The sequence below is a fragment of the Catharus ustulatus genome, chromosome 5, assembly GCF_009819885.2.
Source record: "Catharus ustulatus isolate bCatUst1 chromosome 5, bCatUst1.pri.v2, whole genome shotgun sequence".
NCBI lineage: Eukaryota > Metazoa > Chordata > Aves > Passeriformes > Turdidae > Catharus > Catharus ustulatus.
The window spans coordinates 67,979,204-68,001,954 of NC_046225.1; the positions used below are offsets into that span (position 1 = coordinate 67,979,204).

Consider the following 22,751-nt stretch of genomic DNA (forward strand, 5'->3'; position numbering starts at 1 on the left):
TGACAGCTTCATGCCAGTTATTCTTCCTCCATATATGTTATATCCTTATATATATTACACATGCAATGGAGCTTTCCCAGAAGTTAAAAAGCAAATGACAGTGTAAACTTACAGTAAGTTGTTTATATGACTATTACCTTAGGTAGTACTGTCATTACAGGGTGAGGCTTGCAAGTACAGTAATTTCACGAATACAAGCCGCACCAATTTGACCAAAATTTTGGTGGAAACCCGGAAGTGCGGCTAATATTCCGGGGCGGCTAATCTATTAACAAAATTCTAAAAGCTGCCAACACGGAAGTGAGAGCCCGCGGCAGCCCCAAGCCAAGCTGGAGCCCGGCCGGCCCCGGCAGAGGTGGGAAAGCCTGGCAGAGGCGGGGCCAGCAGTGTGGGGGGCGGGCGGCAGAGCCTGAGCCAGCAGGGCGGGGCAGGGGGGGGGCGGCAGAGCCCGGGCCAGCAGGGCGGGGGAGCCCGGGAGAACTGGGGCTAGCAGTGCAGGGGAGCATGGCAGAAGCAGGAAGGCCGGCGGGTGGGGCTGCCTGGCAGCGGGGGAAGCCCAGCAGAATCGGGGCCAGCAGCGTGGGGGAGCCCAGCGGTGCGGGGGCCTGCAGTGCCGGCCAGGGCGAGGAAACGCGGCGGCGGTGCAGACGGGAGGGGGCGGCCAGCGAGCCTGGCAGGGGCGGCAGCGGCAGCCCGCCGGCAGGGCTAGGGAACGCGGCGCGGCCAGCGAGCCGGGCGGCGGCAGGCCGCCGGCAGGGCTAGGGAACGCGGCGGCGGCCAGCGAGCCGGGCGGCGGCAGGCCGCCGACAGGGCTAGGGAACGCGGCGGCGACCGGCCGCCGACAGGGCTAGGGAACGCGGCGGCGGCCAGCGAGCCGGGCGGCGGCAGGCCGCCGACAGGGCTAGGGAACGCGGCGGCGGCCGGCCGCCGACAGGGCTAGGGAACGCGGCGGCGGCCGGCCGCCGACAGGGCTAGGGAACGCGGCGGCGGCCAGCGAGCCGGGCGGCGGCAGGCCGCCGACAGGGCTAGGGAACGCGGCGGCGGCCAGCGAGCCGGGCGGCGGCAGGCCGCCGACAGGGCTAGGGAACGCGGCGGCGGCCGGCCGCCGACAGGGCTAGGGAACGCGGCGGCGGCCGGCCGCCGACAGGGCTAGGGAACGCGGCGGCGGCCAGCGAGCCGGGCGGCGGCAGGCCGCCGACAGGGCTAGGGAACGCGGCGGCGGCCGGCCGCCGACAGGGCTAGGGAACGCGGCGGCGGCCGGCCGCCGACAGGGCTAGGGAACGCGGCGGCGGCCGGCCGCCGACAGGGCTAGGGAACGCGGCGGCGGCCAGCGAGCCGGGCGGCGGCAGGCCGCCGACAGGGCTAGGGAACGCGGCGGCGGCAGGCCGCCGACAGGGCTAGGGAACGCGGCGGCGGCCGGCCGCCGACAGGGCTAGGGAACGCGGCGGCGGCCGGCCGCCGACAGGGCTAGGGAACGCGGCGGCGGCCGGCCGCCGACAGGGCTAGGGAACGCGGCGGCGGCCAGCGAGCCGGGCGGCGGCAGGCCGCCGACAGGGCTAGGGAACGCGGCGGCGGCCGGCCGCCGACAGGGCTAGGGAACGCGGCGGCGGCCGGCCGCCGACAGGGCTAGGGAACGCGGCGGCGGCCGGCCGCCGACAGGGCTAGGGAACGCGGCGGCGGCCGGCCGCCGACAGGGCTAGGGAACGCGGCGGCGGCCGGCCGCCGACAGGGCTAGGGAACGCGGCGGCGGCCGGCCGCCGACAGGGCTAGGGAACGCGGCGGCGGCCAGCGAGCCGGGCGGCGGCAGGCCGCCGACAGGGCTAGGGAACGCGGCGGCGGCCGGCCGCCGACAGGGCTAGGGAACGCGGCGGCGGCCGGCCGCCGACAGGGCTAGGGAACGCGGCGGCGGCCGGCCGCCGACAGGGCTAGGGAACGCGGCGGCGGCCGGCCGCCGACAGGGCTAGGGAACGCGGCGGCGGCCGGCCGCCGACAGGGCTAGGGAACGCGGCGGCGGCCGGCCGCCGACAGGGCTAGGGAACGCGGCGGCGGCCGGCCGCCGACAGGGCTAGGGAACGCGGCGGCGGCCAGCGAGCCGGGCGGCGGCAGGCCGCCGACAGGGCTAGGGAACGCGGCGGCGGCCGGCCGCCGACAGGGCTAGGGAACGCGGCGGCGGCCGGCCGCCGACAGGGCTAGGGAACGCGGCGGCGGCCGGCCGCCGACAGGGCTAGGGAACGCGGCGGCGGCCGGCCGCCGACAGGGCTAGGGAACGCGGCGGCGGCCAGCGAGCCGGGCGGCGGCAGGCCGCCGACAGGGCTAGGGAACGCGGCGGCGGCCAGCGAGCCGGGCGGCGGCAGGCCGCCGACAGGGCTAGGGAACGCGGCGGCGGCCGGCCGCCGACAGGGCTAGGGAACGCGGCGGCGGCCGGCCGCCGACAGGGCTAGGGAACGCGGCGGCGGCCGGCCGCCGACAGGGCTAGGGAACGCGGCGGCGGCCGGCCGCCGACAGGGCTAGGGAACGCGGCGGCGGCCGGCCGCCGACAGGGCTAGGGAACGCGGCGGCGGCCAGCGAGCCGGGCGGCGGCAGGCCGCCGACAGGGCTAGGGAACGCGGCGGCGGCCGGCCGCCGACAGGGCTAGGGAACGCGGCGGCGGCCAGCGAGCCGGGCGGCGGCAGGCCGCCGACAGGGCTAGGGAACGCGGCGGCGGCCGGCCGCCGACAGGGCTAGGGAACGCGGCGGCGGCCGGCCGCCGACAGGGCTAGGGAACGCGGCGGCGGCCGGCCGCCGACAGGGCTAGGGAACGCGGCGGCGGCCGGCCGCCGACAGGGCTAGGGAACGCGGCGGCGGCCGGCCGCCGACAGGGCTAGGGAACGCGGCGGCGGCCGGCCGCCGACAGGGCTAGGGAACGCGGCGGCGGCCGGCCGCCGACAGGGCTAGGGAACGCGGCGGCGGCCAGCGAGCCGGGCGGCGGCAGGCCGCCGACAGGGCTAGGGAACGCGGCGGCGGCAGGCCGCCGACAGGGCTAGGGAACGCGGCGGCGGCCGGCCGCCGACAGGGCTAGGGAACGCGGCGGCGGCCGGCCGCCGACAGGGCTAGGGAACGCGGCGGCGGCCAGCGAGCCGGGCGGCGGCAGGCCGCCGACAGGGCTAGGGAACGCGGCGGCGGCCGGCCGCCGACAGGGCTAGGGAACGCGGCGGCGGCCAGCGAGCCGGGCGGCGGCAGGCCGCCGACAGGGCTAGGGAACGCGGCGGCGGCCGGCCGCCGACAGGGCTAGGGAACGCGGCGGCGGCCAGCGAGCCGGGCGGCGGCAGGCCGCCGACAGGGCTAGGGAACGCGGCGGCGGCCAGCGAGCCGGGCGGCGGCAGGCCGCCGACAGGGCTAGGGAACGCGGCGGCGGCCGGCCGCCGACAGGGCTAGGGAACGCGGCGGCGGCCAGCGAGCCGGGCGGCGGCAGGCCGCCGACAGGGCTAGGGAACGCGGCGGCGACCGGCCGCCGACAGGGCTAGGGAACGCGGCGGCGGCCAGCGAGCCGGGCGGCGGCAGGCCGCCGACAGGGCTAGGGAACGCGGCGGCGGGGCGGTGCTGACGGGAGAGGGGGGCCAGCGAGCCCGGCGGCGGCGGCAGCACCACCCGGCCAGCCCCGCCGAGCCGTGGCGCTGAGCTGGGCTACCCGGCCCCGTCGGCAACCATGAGCGGGCCGAGCCTTCCTGGCCCCGCCCCGAGCCAGTAAAGCCCGCTATGCCGCGATCCTGTTACTAATTGGCCAATTTGTGAAAGCTGCGCCCGGATTCTCGCGACGAACGAAAGTGCGGCTAATATTCGGGGTGCGGCTTATCTATTGACAAAGACAGCAACATTGTCGAGGCACCGGAAGTGCGGCTTATAATCCGTGCGGCTTGTATTCGTGAAACTACTGTAACTTATGCAAATAATGAAGCTCCACTAAAATAAATGACTCTTTATATTAACCTCACTGATATTAAAAAGAGGAAAACAAAGACACATTTAAAAGAATTTCAGCTACTGAACTGACTAAATTAATCACTGCATCCTCAGACCCCTGAAGGATGTTTCAAACCCAGTAACTAAATCTGGTCTTTAACATTCTTGTATAACTTACATTTGCCACTTCCAGGCAAAATGTGGGTTCATTACACTGAGTGTAGCTGACTGTGAAAGACAGCTCCAATAAACTTGGTGCTAATGAAACAAGCAGTGGCCTAAACTTCAGCCTGCATGAATGTGTATGTGCAAGAACTGTGTGGGTATGGATGTATATCTCCCTATCTCTCTATCTGTATTTTTATACCATTCTAAGCATAACTAGAATCACTACAGTGGAATATTTTGAGTCAAATTCTGACTTCAGATATATCCCTGTGGTCCCTGTAGAACTCAGTGGAATTCAGAGCAGTGCAAGCCAAATCTATGTTATATATTTGCTGAAGTGCTAATAAACTGCACAGTGTGAAAGGATTAATTCTAGGCACTTTGGTATGACAGAACCAGATGCAAAACTCCTTTTCAGCTCATGTTGTTTGTAGCATGTTTCTGTCTAACATTGTTTACAATCATCTGGGTTAATCTATACTGCATTGAGAAGGATGTGTGACTGCAGCTGCATTGTTGTAATTTATCTGTTCTGGGTAAAAATGAGAGTAAAAAGTGACCCACTAGGCTGCAGAGCTACTATTTCTCCACATGAAAATGTTCCAGTCTGGCAAAGGGTACAGTTGCTGCCATATCACCATCTAACCAATGAGTGGATGCACCTCAGAGCATTTAAGCTGTTAAATGGTGCTGCAACTGTGTAAATAAATAATAACTTAAAAACGCTTATATGCTCGTCTGATTTGCTCAGAAGGGATTTTATGACCATCAGAATAAACAAGTCTGTGCATGAAGCCAGAATCAGAGAAATCAAACATTTTTTCAAATACTTAATGTCATACAGATGTTGAAGTGACTGATGAGGCATGACTCTGAGACAATTTGAACCTTCTATTTCAGTTTTTTGCAGAGTACTATGTTTTATCTATTCGGGGGCATCAGGGAGCAAATGTACAACAGCTGTGGAAAGACTTTTCTGAGAGAGAACCTTGCCTCTGGGTAAGTAAAAGGGATTGCTAAAGACTTGTGTAGACAAGAAGGGTTCTGAGTGACTTCAATAGAAGAAACACTTCAACAGAAATGTGAGCTTTGAAGGGAAGCTTTCCCCAGCTTTTAAACTTTGAGGTGGCCAGAGGCCAGTTAAATACTACTTACCTAACCAGTGGATCAATCCAGTTCTCTTTTACATATGCTGAATCGTAGAAATGACTCCATTCATCTTTTATCCATGTGTTCAGATACAAGTCATTGAAGAAGAATCTAAGAAACTAATAATAAGTGGTTTCTTTTAAATATGAATGTTGGAGACATGGTGTATATAAGATTACAAAAAGATAGTTGCTTTTATTACAAACACCACTGAAGAACTTGCTTGTATTTGACCTTGTAATTACAGACACAGGTGCTTGGTATTTTAGATTCTTATTAGCTGGTGGACAGTCCCGTGTCTTTTAGCTGTATTTTGTGAAACACTAATAGATACTAAAAATTTTTTTGTAGCAAAACAAAAAAAAAACCTAGAGGTTACAACATAAAGATGTGTTGATTCATCTTTAATGTGCTTCAAACAAAGGTTTTATTCAAAATTAATTACAACTGGAATACACTGATTTTAATATAATTTTAAAATAGAGTTTCAGAGTCTAATATACCCAAGGTAGACTTCTGATTATCTCTAACTGGAAGACCCATGAAGCCCTGAAATATGTCAGGCCTGGCACTGCACTCGAATGACTTAAATTCTTTTCAGCTCCCTGGGAACTGGGCAGAGAGAATTGCTGAAAACTGTAGTAAATGCTATACAATGTGGCTTTTTCTTTTATGGAAATAGAATTAATTGGCATATTCCCATTAAAAGAAAAGACTGGAATTTGGCACACTTATAGATTGTAGGGGTCTACATGCTGGAGAAATAACAATTAACATTTGAACTTTTGTTTGCCACTCCAGTTCACCAAAAGGTCAAAAGCCTTTCTTTAAATCTTGAAGTATTCAAATGGCCTTTTGAAACACTCTTGAAAAATGGCACTCAGATTCAGCCTGTATCAGTTACAGCAATATAAATTCTAAACTTGAACCTTACGTCTTCCATTAAAATTCTTGGAAATGAAAGTACAAGCATGACACTGACATAATCACAGTAAAAGCAAAAAGGTCCACTAAATAATTTTGACATTATAAGACATATTGGGAGGCAGTGTACTGTCACTTTGAGAAGTTTAAATGGAGACTTGCAGAGCTTATTAGATCACACTTGGCATCAGCCCCATCTTAAGTTGTTTTATATAGAGCTGAAGAATTCTTTGTATTGAGTTTTTAGTTCTGCAGAACTACTGAGGAGCTTCTTAATCCAAATATGGTGCCAGACCCAAGGTGCCTCAGAACTTTGTGAATAATCCAGCAACAAACAATTCAGATTTTACTCAACATCTTAGGCTGCAATGCAAGATGTAACCAGCAGTATGTATCACAATCTGTTGAAACCAGGTGGAGCAGTGTTCCTCATCTCTTCCATGACCTATCCCTCATAACTCTGGGGGGATATCCTCTGTTAATGGGCCAGCTGTTAAAACCAGCTGGGGCAGTTTTCTTTATCTCTTCCAGGACCCATCCTTTGTCCAGAGAGATATCTTGTGTTAATGGGCCATTGAGTCCCACTGCATGACTGATAAAATTACACCATCCCATGGGGAGATGCCCCACCCAGGGGGAGGAGCCAAGCATTCCCTACCTAGATAAAATCTGAGATTTGGAACATCAGAGCAGCCTTTTTCCATTGGATTCCCAGAGGAACACCAGGCTCATCTTTATCACCACTAGACCTTCTCCAAGATCATTGCTTCAACAGAACCACATCTGTCACTGCAGGAGGATGCAGCCACCATTTAATGGGATTGCTACCAATGCCCTGACTGACAGGGTGTCAGATTGTATTCTGACTCTGTCAGTACTTTGTTTTTTTAATTACTGTATTTTTATTTAATTTTCCTAGTAAAGAACTATTCCTATTCACAAATCTGTGCCTGAGAGCTCCTTAACTTCAAAATTACAATAACTTGGAGGGAGTGGTTTTACATTTTCCCTATCAAAAGAGGTTCCTGCCTTCCTTAGCAGACACCTGTTCAAACCAATAGACTCAAGGTGTTTGCTACAGATGTTCAACAGATCTAGAAAACCTGCTGCTTGAACTCCATAGTCTTGATGTGACCATTTCCAAGGAATTAACCTTTAAATTTAGTGTATTTTAATCTGTTGTGCTTTTGGTAGTCAAAAGACTGATCTGCACTGCAGGACTAAATAAATATTGCCCCCTTGGATTAATATTCTTGTCTAGAAAATACTGCTGCTCCCTAAATTTGCAGCTTATCAACACACCATCCAAAAGAAGTTCTTTCATCCCTAAAAGTTTGATTATGAACTAAATGTTGAATTGTGAAGAAGTTGGGATTTTTGATGCTTCTAGATTCTGTGGCATTTAATAAGCATATGGTGAGGGATGCATTTCAACCCATTGGCCTGGAAAGTCATTCATTGTCCTTACAGGATCTTCCACTGTAGTATCTGCATATTGGATTAAATTTGTAACCTAACAGTAATTTGTACTTCTGCAATGTGTAAATATAATGTCAAAAGTCTAGACTGAATTAATACCTCCCATCAGAAAGGATGCATGGTGTAGACACTATTTCTACAAGTTATTGTACAAAATTGTACATCCAGTTAGTCCAGCAGGGTCATTACAGTGAATGTATCTCCTACCACAGCACTGATCTTATGGGAAACCCTGACTATACATGAAGTTTATAAAAGCCCATGTAGACAAGAGTGTATACAGGGATTATAATACAGTATTGATTATGTGCTGATAGCACTTAAAATAAGACAGACCCTGAGGTTTGAGATGGTTTCAAATTTCTAGGTATTCAGAGAGCTCACAGAAATAGAAATACTGCAGGTGGTGACTTGTAAATATTCCATTTTTTTTTTCACTAGCTTCCATTAAGCTGAACTCCTCCCTTTCTGTGTCCTCTTCTACATCCTCAGAGCCTAGTCCATCCTCAGAGGCTTCAGTCAGTTGTCCACTACAGTGCCATGTGAAACTACACCCCTGAATTGTTGTTTCAGCTCTCATTGACTCTCTATCTCCTGAGTATTTGCTGTAACTATCTTTCACAAAGCAACTCAACTAACTCTTCAAGGCAGATGAAACTATAATAAAGGCACACAGTGATTTCTAGCTGTTGCATTTAACAGCTGGCTGTTAGAGCTTGAGGCTTCCTACTGCAGCACCAGTCCTGTACTGGTTATTAACATGTCCCCCTATACTAAAACAAACAAGTAATTATGTGATTGATAAATGCTATTATGTACTCCTGAGGTACAGAGAATGGTTAACTGTGTAACCAGATATCTGCTCTGTGATGTATATTTTTGTAGAGTTTTAGTCACAGTCCCCAGAGAAATTTCACAATATGCACATACTAGATATGCACAATATGCCACAATATGCATCATACTAGAGAATTCTTGGAACACAGCCCTGGAATGGTGATCCAGGCACTGCAGGGATTGCAAATGGCAATGTAGGATGACTGGACGTCATTTCTGACCAAAGCGTGCCTGAGACAAAGTCCACAATCTTATTTTTGATAACCCCTATCACAGATGGTGATAAGACAACAGAAAGTTCTGTGTTTTGTGAACTGAATTGCTAGGAAAAGTCCCTAATATTTTTGTTTTGTCTTTGGCCACACGTGACATAGGTGGAAAGCCCAATATCAGCAGTGATTGCTTTTACAGCAGCAGAATGGGGCTGCTCTCACATTTCTGTTGGGATGTTACCAGGCTCTGTCTCCTTAGCAAAGTCACTGGTAGTCACTTTGGTAACAGCATTATTCTGCTTACTTCTCTGTCTTGAACATTCCACAACTTTCACTACTCAGACAGCATGATAATGAAGATCCATTTCCCTTCTGAAATGATGGAATTACACCAGCAATGAATTGTACCTGTGTTTGTATTTTAATGAATACTCTGGCTGTAGTAACACAAGGGTGTATAATTAAAGACTGTTTTGTAATGCATTCTTACAGGTGGGCTGAATTAATACCTTACTTTTGAGAATTTGAACTTATTATTCTTAACACATTTTTACACAGTGGGATCGTACAGATTTTTAGAAAACAAATAAAAAATGGGAAATTTCCTCATCTGGTATTATCTTTAGATCCACGTAGGCACTTGCAGAGCTGGAATGTTTACATTCACAATATAAGCTTTTTACTCTTGAATTAAGAAAGCAACTGCAGGAAACAACATGTTCTGTCTCTCCATACAGATCAGCCCCTGCCTGAAAACATTATTGACCAAACTTGGACTGGTTTTAGCCACCATCCACCATGAGGCTGATAATGTCCTGCTATTCCTACCACATCTTAAATTCTATTACAATACAGTTTGTATGTAGTGATGTTGCTTTGGTGATCTCAGAAGTTCTTTAGAATGGCTTTTAGAAGCAATCAGAACATGAAATAGAAAAAACAGGTTCTTAACTGCTAGAAAGAAAACACTATGTATTTTGTATTTTTTTACAAGACAGTTCAGAAATTACAAAGCTGTTTACTTCAACTTTTTATTTCAAGTGTATTTTCTCAAACACAGAAACCCTTACATTTTAAAATAAATATAGAAGAATAGCATGTAGAATAATAGAATCCAAAAATAGATTTGAGACAACAATGCATGGCTAATTTTTTAAAAGGATAATCGCACTAAAGTTACAAGAACGGGTTTTATCCTATGGTCCTATAATTATATCACCATAAAAGTTTTTTTTGCATGTATTCTTAATATTACAGAATGAGAGCTTGTGATTTTCTGTTCAAGCAAATAAACATGTGTGAGGAAGCATTGTTATCCTGCCTGGCCTTAATGAAAATATTTGAACATTCATCAAACATAGGGAAACACTGTGACTTTGAATTGAATGGATTCTATCATACAGGTCTTTAAGAGAAAGGTCTTAAATCGCCCACAGGTTGACATCATTCACCTGAAGACTATTCATTTGAGTGAGGTTTATCTGCATGATGAAGAAAATTCCACTCAGCCTGTGATGTGCTAAATTTATTTTTTAATTAAAGTAAATAATATACATAAATATATGTGAATATTTTTTCAGTGTCTTAACTGAACTCAGACACCATAGTCATCAGGCAAAATCTAGAGGTCAGCATCCTGACGGAGGATCCCAAATTTCTGATAACTTTTGTTGCTAAGGCTGCAGATCTGCCTTCTGCTCTTTTCTCTCTGTTGCTGGGGGGACAAAATATTGCTTCTAAATCCTCTGCTGCAGGTGCATTAATTTAATCTAGCATCACTTTGGAGACAAACTGTTCTAATGCAAGAGAAGAAAAACTAGGTACCATGGTGATGAGGATCTGGTAAGATCTCATAGTTAGATGAGTATCTTATCTAACTTTAAGCAAGACTTAGTCACACCTGCTACAATGACAGCAGGTGCACAACGTTGGAATATGCAGCACTACCCTATCAGAAAAGAGTTACTGTAGACAAGGAAGGAGACATTATCTAAACCAGAACATCAGGGCACCGAGGCTTAAGCCGTATAAAGCTAGATGAATGGAATCAACAAGAGATAATTGGCATGATGTGGGAAAATTGTGTTGCTGGCTGAATGAGTTCAAGATGCATCCAATCCAGCAGCTCGTGTGTAAGATGTTTACCAAAGAAGGGGCTGGGAGAGCATTTTAGACAGAGTGATTTGTCTGTCTACCAGATTATGATAATTCTTCCAGCCACTCCTCTGTTCTAACTGTTAATGAAATATATATTTTTTGTCTCTGAATGGAATTAATAAGAAGCATTCCATAGTAAGTCCATCTAAAACCAGACAACTTAACCTACTCTGTCCCTACATATTGTGAAGCAACTCTACTCATTAAAGAGACACTGACATCCACATGAACATTCAAAGTAATCACTATAAGGATAAACCTTAGCCTTTTGAGTATTAATTATTAAAATTTGCCTATCTTTTAAATTCCATCTTTGTTATTCAAACAGCATGTTTGGACTATGCTTTGAAACATCTGGATAATCAAAGGTTACAGATGCTGTGTCACCAGTGATTTAATTTTTAGCCCATTTTCCTGAGAAAATAGGGCTTATGAGAAAGCAGTGCTGCTCAGTTTATCCCTCTGTTCCTCTATACAACATAGCTTTTGAGATAATTAGCACTTTCATTTTGAAAGAGAAGCAGAAGATAATTAGATTTCTACAGTTATAACGAAAAATAGCAAACAAATAGTGGAGCAAACCCCAAACTCATGACTCCAGAAAAGGGAAGCAGAATTTTGTTGTCCCATTTTTTATTTGGCAACAGTGGTTTGATCAGTCACATGTTGTACTGGGAAATTGGCACATGTATAGCTCCAAGCCAGCCAGTGTTGTTTGGGAAGGAGAAAAAGTCATGGAAGCACAATTGGCTTGGTAATGAAAGTGGGAGTGGATTGTTCAGGGGAAAGAAGAACACTAAACATCAGGAACTGCAAGTTTCAATAGATTAATTGCATATTAATTGCATATGTAATAAACATCTGTCTTAAATCAAAGAAAGAACGTGAGCAGAGGCGACAGTGAGTGTGCCACTTAAAGGGACAATTGTAAATGACATAAACTGTAAATTATGTGGTTATTTGACCTTCTCAGATTATATAAAATACATTTAAAATTGATCTTTGACTGAATATAAGAATCACCCTGCAAGTAAAGAAATTGAAGGGTTTTTTGATAACAAAATACTAATTTAATTCTGAATTTTAACAGAAAATAACAGTAATTTCTCCATTTAATTTATTCTCAGAGTTGAGAAAAGTAATTTGATTAACCAAACACAATGAACAGATAATTATTTTTAAAAATGTTTTGTACTTTGATTACCTGTTGCATTTTTGCAGTGTCCAAGGATTTCACAATTCTGCTGAAGTGCTGAAGACCAATCTCATCTAGTTGAAAAGTAGCTAGATAACAGATAACTATCAAAAGATACATATATTTAAAATGCAGCAGGGAATTCTAATAAACCTATATCCTATACTCAACATACTCTGGGATTTAGACTGCTACATTAATTTTAAACAGTTTTGACAGTGAATCTTTCAACATACTCTGGTTTTAATATTTTCAGAGATGATAGCTCTTACTCTTCTGTTACAAATTCGTAGTTTATTATACATAACAACATTATAAATAACAACAAAAAAATTAAACACAAAATTTAACATTTCTAGCATTTATTTTGCTTTTTTTTTCCATGTGACCACATTGCCTAAAATGTTATTATCTTTGTTTTTATTCTGAATTGGAATAAAATAAAGTTTCTAAATTGTGAAATTTCAAGCCTGAATCTTGCACCCTCTATGGCAAGTATACAGTTCAATGATCTTAGAGGTCTTTTCCAACCTAAATGATTTATGATTCTATTCTATGATACAAGAAGAGGCACAATCAGTACTGTGAAATTTTAGTAGACCTGTAAAGTTCATGGGCTCCAGTATCAGCTTTCATTTGTCCCCATTCACTTTGATCAATCAGGCTTCACTTATAGTGCAGTTTTAGCTGCCACCAAACTGTAATGGTAAAATCAAGAAATTCTGACCAATGTGCTGCAGCCAACTCAGTGTATCTTTAGGCTTCAATCTCATGTGCTTTAGTACAGCAACATATTTAATCAGTCTTAGCAGAATATACATTTATCTCCTACAAGCTTTATTAAATTCAAATCTGCTCACACATAGCAACAGCCTTTATAAGCAGCTTTGATCATTTAAGTGTCAATGCAGCTTGACAAAGGGAATCACAAGCAGCTTAAAAAAATGTAAGCCAATGACCTTAGACTCTCAACTTGTTGATAAAGGAAAATTTTCTGTTCCTATCCTCTGCCTACGATTAATGGAGGCTTTTGAGTGGACCAGTCCTGACAATCCAATTATAGCAACACTCAGCTTAAAGGTATAATTTATGTGCCCCAGACAATGAAAAACATGGCTCTGGAGAAATGGAGACAATGAAGCATTACCATTTAGAACAAACTCGATACACTAATAATTTCATCCTTGACAGCTTAGATTTCCTTTTGTTTGTTGTTTGATTTAGATTTCTGTACTTTTCCAGATTGTGACAGAAGTGACCAGAATTATAATCAAAATTTAGTAGTTTAAAACACAAAATGTAGATATATTTATATTAGATAAGTTTCTTTGTATTTTTCAGCCACTTTGAATTGACTTTTAAATATACCCACAAAGGTTCAGAATTTATTTGACTTAGAGAACCAGTGACAGGGGTATTTGTGATTCCAACTTATTTAGGGACTTAATAGATCAACCTCAGCATGTGTGTATTAAATAAATAGCAAAAAATATTTTTAAAATTAATTTTTCATGTACTTCTCAACATCTGAAATACTTTGAGAGTAGTAACTACCCTGATTAACTTGCTTAGACTATCAGATATAGTTGTATCAGGACTGATTCTAACCAAGTAACAAATAAAATGAAAATAATTGACCTCACTCCTAGAGACAGACAGAAGTTTACTTGTCATTGTGATGGTCACTAATGAAGAAACCCATGCATGGATAGAGACAGTTGTGTCTGCATACTGAGATGTGCTGTGCTCCTCAGCACACAGATCTTTGTTAAACCTTTTTGTATCTGAATGGCAGAGGTATTGGGTTGCATAGAAGACAATAAAGGGAAATCACTAAACAACATTTTTGAAAGGGATGGTTAAAATTCCAAGATGCTTTTTTCAGCCACTGATGCTATTTTCCAACTGCATCTTACCTTTCTTAGTTAAAATTCCATTTAACACTTGTAAGATTTCAGACTAAATAACAATTTCAGGTTTTGGACTTCACATTCATTAAGACATTGGAAAAGGTCCCACTGCACTGGACACAATGACAGTGCTCCCAACATAATATAGTACAAAGACCTACACTAGGTAAAATTATATCTTTTGAAATTTTGTGGTAAACACATTTGGTATTGTAAAGACAACTTACCTATATAGAGATTATGCTCAGAAATTGGGCAGTATCTCCCATCCTGAACATAAAAGGCATTGACAACCACATCCAATATGGATTTATATTCTGTGCATCCTGCTAGTGTAGCCAATACAAATTCTTCTTCTGTCACATTAAGATTCTACAGAGATACAAATTTAATAATGATTAATATATTCTGGAAAGAAAATAGTTGTGTGCAAATAGTACAATCATTTTGAAGTAACTGGAAAACATAAAGAATGAACAGCAGTGCCTTTGGTTGGGCTGCTGCCCTTCTAATGCGATCAAATAGGGGCAGTCCCAGCAAACTAATGGCCCTTGTTAAATAAAATGTAACTTCCTCCAATGTTAAGTGTTCGTTTTACCTGCTGACATAAGCATTGAGTTAAAAGACCTTCATGTGTGAATGTCAGCGCTTCATGCAAAGAAAATCTGAAATCTCTGAGCTGTGAGCAATGATTAACTTAGTCAACAGTATGAGAAATTTTCAGTAACATTTTGTTTTCCCACAGGAAACCTCTTCTTTGTTGGGGAAGTCTGTGCTACTTAGGGAGACTAAACTGAGGGGAGAAGCCAGACAGAGATTATGGAAAAGACTCTTAACTGCTAGTGAAACCCAACTTTGGAGAACATGACTAATTTAAGCTAAACCAGGGAGTGCCAGGATTCTTTTCAATGCAAACTGTTTCTTATCCAGCTAATGCTCCTGGTCACTTGTAATGTTCATGCAGTATCCCAAGAGAACAGGAGAGTAGGATGTTCACTGCCTCTTGGATCCTACCCCATAATCCCTTTAAAAAGTCTGAATGTTCCTCAACTGTGAATTTTAATCACAATAAATAACCTGTGCAATATCCGCTACGATATGAGATAAACTTCTAATATGAACCACCTTTAAACACTGCAATAAAATCTGAGGCCCAGAACAGTTTGTTATAGCATGAATTGAAAATGGCCAGCTGAGCTATGACAAAATGACAAACAATAATGATCCTTCCATTTAAGGAGGTTAGACAAGAAGCCAAGAAAAAAGGCTAAGTGCATCTTCTGAAAACGTGTAGTCCACGTTTGATGTATGATCTCTCCCTGAGCTCTGAGGTATGGGAACAATTAAACTGCAATAATATATCAGTTGAGACATTCACCTTCCCTGGTAGGCTGTCTGCTACTCTCTTGATTGCTTTATTTCCCTAATGTGAATAATTTCTAGTTTACGGGTATTATTAAAGGCTGCTGGATGGAACTCTGTGAGTTTGCTGATGAGTGTTGCTATACAAGGCTTTGAGATCAAGTAAATATAAGGCAAAATTTTAAAACTACCATTCTAGTATTTAAATGTAAAGAATTATGCAGAAGAATTCAAAGTGCAGTTTCTCAGGTTGTCATTCAGAGCAAGCATAAATCTTTTTCATACTCCTGCTCAAACCCCAGATTTTATTCCTTTTAATTTGTGCATCATCACCAGGAAAAATGAGGAAAGAGACTAAAAAAATTCTTAAAATATGCAAAAAAAACCCATTAAAAATATGGAAAGTATGGACTCCATCTTGCTAAGTACTGAGGATTCTTGTGAGGCATACAGTTCATTCCAAATACACCTTTTATGGATAAAGACTTATGTAAATTCTTTCATGAAACATAGAAAACCCATAAATCTAAGCCCCTGCTAAATGTCAAAATACATATATAAATACATACATACATACATACATACATACATATATATATATTATTTGATATGAGATCTCTAAGAATTTACTACAAAAGGCAAAAGCAAACCTAAATAACTGAATGCCAAAGTCAGGAGGATGTACTTCCAGTGAAAGCAGGATTGTGACATTTTGAATCTAAAACAATTGCTCCCCTTGAGCAAATGGTGGTATTTATGAAGAAACTGTAGAAAATAGTAGCTCTGTTAATAGACAGAAAGTAGATCATAAAACTGGTCAAGCCTGTTGGAAACAAGCCCAACAGAAACTCTCTCAACTATTTCTGCCAGAACGCTAAAATTTCAGTTGTTTTCAAGATCTTAATTAGATTAGAATCTTTGCATTCACGTTCTCTGTAATCTGATCTAAAGTGGCAAACCCTTGCTTTTCAAAGCACTTTAGAGAGGTGGTCAAAAGTAGACAAACAGGTAACAACAGGACACCACTTGTGCCTAAATAATCTCCTATACAGTGGAGACTACAGCATAAAAATGGAACTGCTTGTCTACATTTACTCTGCTTTTACTGCTCTGAGTTAACAATCCAGTCAGGAGTGTTAGGATGAACACAGACGTTCTTACTGTTGCTTACACCTTGAGCAAGAATGTACACACTCACTACATGGCCTTGAGACAAGCAACAGGGTGACAGAAAGTGCAGCCTGGGGACAGCTGTGCCCCACAACATCAATAATGACTGGCAGCTCTGGGGACCACAGCACAAAATGTCTTGTCATGAAACATAATCAGTTGAATCTGCTTGCAGCCACAGAAGGTACTAAATGTTCTGGTTTTACCTGTAAAAATCAAGAACAGTTGAGCAGCCTGCAGCTGTGTCACCTAGGGAAGTGATCTCATCACTACTCAATCAACTAAACAAGATTGGGCAGTAGGAGTACTTGGATTGGAAATCCCAAAGGTGAGCCAGTTGTTGGTTAAGCCCTGCAGATAATCTAGTGAATGAAAACCTGAGCCAGTGCTTTAAACCAGTTAGGATACTCTCTCAACAGGAAGTGTGTCCTCTACAAATTTCATCAAAGATATTTACAGTTGATCTGTATATCTGAAATAATAATGGCTTTGGGAAAGTAATGTGTTGGGTAGGTGTAATTTCTAGCACTAATTCCTAAATGCATTCTTTCTGTGGGGCTTTGTGCTGTGCTTTATGTCAATGGGTTGTATTTCAGAGTGGGTCAAGTGATCCTGAAATAGTACAGCATGACAGATTGTATGTTTATAGCACCCTTTGTATGAGGATTTCAAAACACTTTAGTAGCATTAATTGTATTTAATGAGATTGCTTTTGACTAATATAATTTTGTACATGCAGGAACTATGGCATGGAGCAGGTAAGAGATTTGCCCCAGGCAACACACTAAGTCATTGGTGCCAATAAGAATTATTAAATACTAATTTGTGAGCGTTTATTTATCCATCAGAGCAACTTTTCCCCTTTTTAAGTACACTTTAATCAGATATTTCTCTGAAACAACTGGCAGTTAGCTAAGTTTGCAAGTATGTGTGAGCCCTTCAGCATGAGGAAGGGCAGATAATTTGTGGATGAAAATAACACCTGCAGGGATTATCATCTGTTCATTGAATATAAAAAATATCAGAAGACAAAACAGATCTTGGACAGATACAAATATCTGGCAGTATTCACTCTATGGCATTGAATTATTTTTCTGACTACTAGGTGTTTAAGTTGTAAAAAAACCCCTGAATTTGTCCTGAATGGTCCTTGGAAAAAAATGTGATTCTTGTCTAATTATTGTGCTGATTGGTGTTACCTCCCCTTTTGGGGAAAACCCTAATACCTGTAGCCTGCTTCCATGGACATATTTTTCCTGCTCTCTGACACACAGCTGTAGCTGGGAATTAGTCAAGTTTCCTCAGAGAGAAGAGAGTGGGTAAGAAGGGCTTTAAACACAAACTTGGGTTAGAACAAGAAATAGCATGAATTTAATGGAGAAATATCTGCAAAAGGGAAGCTTTGCCACCCTGGGTGTATTTTAATAAGGCTAGTTAAAGTGGGACCTGTTTGAAGGGGCCAGAGAGATCAGAAAAGGAGAGAAAGAAAAGCTCTTCTCTCTGGAGAGAAAAAAGGAAAGAAAGATCAGCCATGCTCCGTTTGAGACTTCTCAGGCTAAGGATATAATTTAGGTGAAACAAACATTTTAGAAAGAAGAAAATATTTGATGAGAAGATAAAATAGCTTTCACCTCCTCTGTGCAATAGTATGAAGTGAACTTGTCTTCTTCTAGGAAGAACGTGCACATTTTGCAGATACAATCTGGTTAGTTTAGAGTGCTTCAGTTGTCAGTGCTAGTCCTCTCCAAGGGTCTAATCAAAATGCTGTGAAAATGAAAGAAAATATTCCTACTGACGTCACAGAACCCAGTCTTCTTTCTCTCTGAAGTCAGTGAGAAAAAACCCCTGGGATCTTCAGACATAAGTTGGAAAATATCCTGCTTCTATTATTCACAACCTGTGTTGCAGTCACAGGCTAGTATTTTTCATCTTCCGCACACAATGTTGACCAATGCTGTACTAAGTACAGTGAACATTATTTTCCCTTGTACTTAGTATTAAATCCCAGAACATTGCAGAAAACTCAGATTTCATAATTTCTTTAGAAAGAGCCTCATCTGCCTTTATGTCAGTAACTAAAAATACAAATTATACTTCTATAATTTAGTAGGGTTTTTTTCACCAAATCTATCATTCTTGCATTACATTGAATTCATATTTAAAGCTAAATCTATGACTTTTGACATTTGGGAATTTTACTCCCAATAGAGTAAAATCAGTTGAGTGGGCATGTGTGAGACACAGCTGAACCAGCACAAATGAGAACTATCAAGAGTTGTGCCAAATCACACCATGTTCTTGTGAAATGGGAAGCTCATAAACAGGCTTATCCTGCTATCAGCATGACAGGGATAAAGGAGCAGAACAGTGAATTTGGAGTGGCAGCTCTGGTTTTACAGAAATAAGCTTTTCTCTAGCTGGGATGTATGTAGGAAGGTCAGTATGATGGGTCTGATCCTGCAACTCTGATTGAAGCAGATAATTCCACCGAAAATAAATTGAGTTATTTGAATAGACAAAGGCTCAAACGTTGCATGGTAACTCCTGTGTTAAAATCAGTCTCTTGTTATCATAGCCAAAGCTTGATTCTAACAGTCACAAGGAAGAACAATATCTGGGATGCTTCAGTTAGGTACAAAATTTAATCTTTTTTCAAAATGAACAGATTATGTCCATTTCTATAAAAGGTCTGATGAAATTATATCCTTATGTACAACATGAAAGATCACCTCTGGATATGGATAATTTTTGATAGATTTAAGTGAAGAATGCTTAATAAAAGGAAGAGGGTTTAGTACACAAGAAAGAAAATATCTGGATGGCATCAGTCTGATAAAAGGAGTATTAAAAAGCATTTAGGAAGATAAACAAGGAGAAGTAATCTGGCCATTCTAATGAACCACAGGAACAGATGTAAATTTGAATGTGAATATATAATAATTTAAAGATCTGAGATGGACTTAGGAATTATTTTAAGTTAATGTGTTATTCAGGATAATTGAAATTGAATTCTGTTTTTAATAGCAACAAGTTCACATTGTTGAAGAAAAACATTTAATTGGACTTGTTTTTAGGAGGTTTGAGGGAATAATATGATTCTTTGTGATTGAAGGTGAGGGTTTGTTGCAATAAGGAATCATCCATCTTATTGCTAATGAATCTGTGATTTTATTGAAAACATTTGCAGTGAAAAACAAGTCATAAATATTATGTCATAAGCATTGTAAATTATGGTACAATAAACATGAAGACTGTAAATAACTAAGTTATAATTCAAAGTTCCTGGAAGTACAGTAATTTCACGATTATAAGATGCGTCTGATTATAAGCCGCACTTCCGGGTGTCAGCAACTTTTCATTCTTTGTCCATACATAAGCCGCACCTGATTATAAGCCGCAGGTTACAATGCAGAGTGTGATAAAAGGTATCTGTTCTATCACCACCTGTTGAGGGTGGGGGCAGTGATCCTTATCTCCATGGCAGATATTCTGCTAATGGGCCATCCATTGAAACCAGGCAGGGCATTGTTCTTTATCTTTTCACAACCCATCCTTCCTCCAGCCAGTCATTTTCTGCTAATGGCCATTGAGTTCCACTGTGGGACTGATAAAATTACTGCATCCCATTGGAAGTTGCTCCAGCCAGGGGGAAGAGCCCAACATTTCTTACCAAGATAAAAACAGAGGTTTTGGGACACTAAGGGAGTCCCTTTCTCCACTGGACTCCAGAGGAAAACCGGATTTCTCCACATCACCATGGGACCTTTAGAGGGAAACTGCACCTTGTACAGGAGCACTGCTCCAACTGAGCCACATCTGTCACTGCAGGAGGATGCAACCACCATTTAATGGCACTGCTACCAACACCCTGCCTGACGGGGTGTCAGGTTGTACTCTGACTTTGTCAGGGTTTGGAGTTTGTTTCTTTGTAGTACTGTATTTCTATTTTAATTTCTATATTTAATTTCTGTTTTAATTTCGCTAGAAAAGAATTGTCATTCCTAATTCCTATATTTTTCCTAATTCCTATATTTTTGCCTGAAAGCCCCTTGATTTCAAAATTATAGTAATTTGGAGGGAGGGGGTTTACATTCTACATTTTAAAGAGAAGCTTCTGCCTTTCTCAGCAGACATCTGTCCTCCTAAAACAGCAACTTTTTGTTCTTTGTCCATATATAAGCCGCATCTGATGATAAGCCGCACTTTGGGTTCGGACCAAAATTTTAGTCAAAATGGTGCGGCTTATAATTGTGAAATTACTGTACATAAAGTCTGATAACTCACTGAGAACAATAAACAGAAATTCCTTTTATGATGCAAAGTTTACATGTAGCAGAAATAAAATACATGGAGTTTAATACCTCTAGACTGACTTTGATCATAACGTTCTAATTAGAGGAAACTGTATTATTCATCTCCCATTATTCAATAATTAAAAATCCTTCCATATTTTATCTCTTTTGCTCTAAAGCATGAGGCTAATAGTAAGTTTTCCTAAGTCCACTTTTATAGAGAAGCCTGAACTAGGAGTTGGAAGACAGGAACTGAGATTGGAATGTGTCTTTCTTGCTTCATGTAGAGATCAAGTTCTCTCTTGACACCTTAGTTTTAAACACTGACAAGCACCTGGCACTCAGCAATTTGTTTATACATTTCCATCACACCAAAAGAACATTCTATCTTTATACATACAGTGGTTCAGACAGACCTGAACTACTGTCCCAGTAATAGTTTACCTTTCTTTAACCCCACTTTTTTTTAATGCATTAATTTTCTGATTTCCTGTTTGTATATTGAAATAGTGAGTGGCTGCAAAGTGCAATGAGTGAAAAATTTATCCCAGTGGTTATTTGATGTGGTATCTGCTTGATCTACCTCAATTACAAAAAAGCAGGGAAAGATGGGTGCTTTTTCAAAGCAGCACACAGGGATTAGGAGTGCAGGCATTGCTGCTGTAAATGGGCTGTGTAAAGCTAAATCCCACATACATACAAAGGAAAAAACCTCTTGAGAGCAGAATCTAATGCCATCATTTTCTACAAATAAACTACTTTTTTCATGTACACCAAAGTATGTACAGGGTAATGCTTCTGGCTTTGGACAGCCCCTCTGGAATATACTTGGAAGCAGACTGTACAGCCAAATGTTTTCCAAAGGGATTTCTGTCTCAAAGCTTGGAAAAAGATTTCCTGCACTGAGAGAATATGCTCAGGTGGAGCACTGATACTTGAATAAAATTACAAAGATGCATTAAGAAGTTAATAATAATCAAGAGATTGATTCTGCTTCTGCTGAAGTTAATGCATAACCTCTCGTCATTTGAGAGGAACAAGTTGAGAGCAGCTCACATGGCCTCATACATGTAACTGATTTTTGACAGGAGGTTGTCAATTTTTCAGGTTTTTATCTAACTATTTGGAAATATTAAGTAGTTTCAAACCAAATGCAAGGAAACAGCTGGGGATGTATTTTCAAAGTGGCACACAGGGGTCAGCAGTGCCTTACAAATTCTGGCCTTTTGGTTTTCTTATGAAAATCCATGCGCATTTTGCCAAGTGAAAAATAGTAATTTGCATGTGTTTTGTGTGAATTTAAACTGTGGCAGTGAACTCCCCTGAAGATTCTGTGTGTCCTGAACATGCCCAGTCCAAGGCAAGCAGAATTTTCACTACAATACAGGGTGAGCCTGGGACAAGCCACGCTGGGTCAGTCTGGGAGCTCAAACTGATAGAAGAGAGCCTGTCTCACCTATCTTCTCTGTGGTATCTCCCTCTGGTGGGCTTCAGTTTGAAGAGAGAGAGAGAGAGATTCCTCATTTGATTCAGGTATTAGAGATTGGAACTGAATGTGCAAGAACTTTGAGGTGAGTAGGACAACACCAAAGAGGTGAGCAGGACTTGCTGCACAGAGACAATAGTACTGGAATCAATCACTTGAAGAGATGGAATGGGGACAGGTTAAATAAAGAGACCTGGGCCAGTAAACTTGAGGGCAAGAAAAAGGACAGCAATAGAAAAATGATGGAGCATAGAACAGAACTCAGTTTATCCTTCTCTGCCATCCACTCAATATTTGGCTACCAGAGTATTCCAAAGGTCTACAGTGCACTGTACTGTATTTGACAGTGTCCAGCCATTGTGCACTGTCAAAATATAAACATTTCTACACAGCCTATATGAAAGACCAAAATATACTATTTCACATAATCACTTATTTTGAATTTTGTTTTAATTATTAATGAAACCTTAT

The 22,751-nt window shown here is 43.7% G+C and overlaps 1 protein-coding gene across 1 annotated transcript in view; it reads right to left on the reverse strand.

Annotated features, from left to right (window-relative positions):
- CFAP99 (cilia and flagella associated protein 99) overlaps positions 1 to 22,751 on the reverse strand; it is a 58,683-nt gene that overhangs the window by 29,655 nt on the left and 6,277 nt on the right. Inside the window, exons 3-5 of the mRNA XM_033061407.2 lie at positions 14,198 to 14,342; positions 12,070 to 12,164; positions 5,263 to 5,375 (exon numbers count right to left, since the gene is read on the reverse strand). Coding sequence (XP_032917298.1) covers positions 5,263 to 5,375; positions 12,070 to 12,164; positions 14,198 to 14,342 — 353 coding nt within the window. The remainder of the gene's footprint in view (positions 1 to 5,262; positions 5,376 to 12,069; positions 12,165 to 14,197; positions 14,343 to 22,751) is intronic.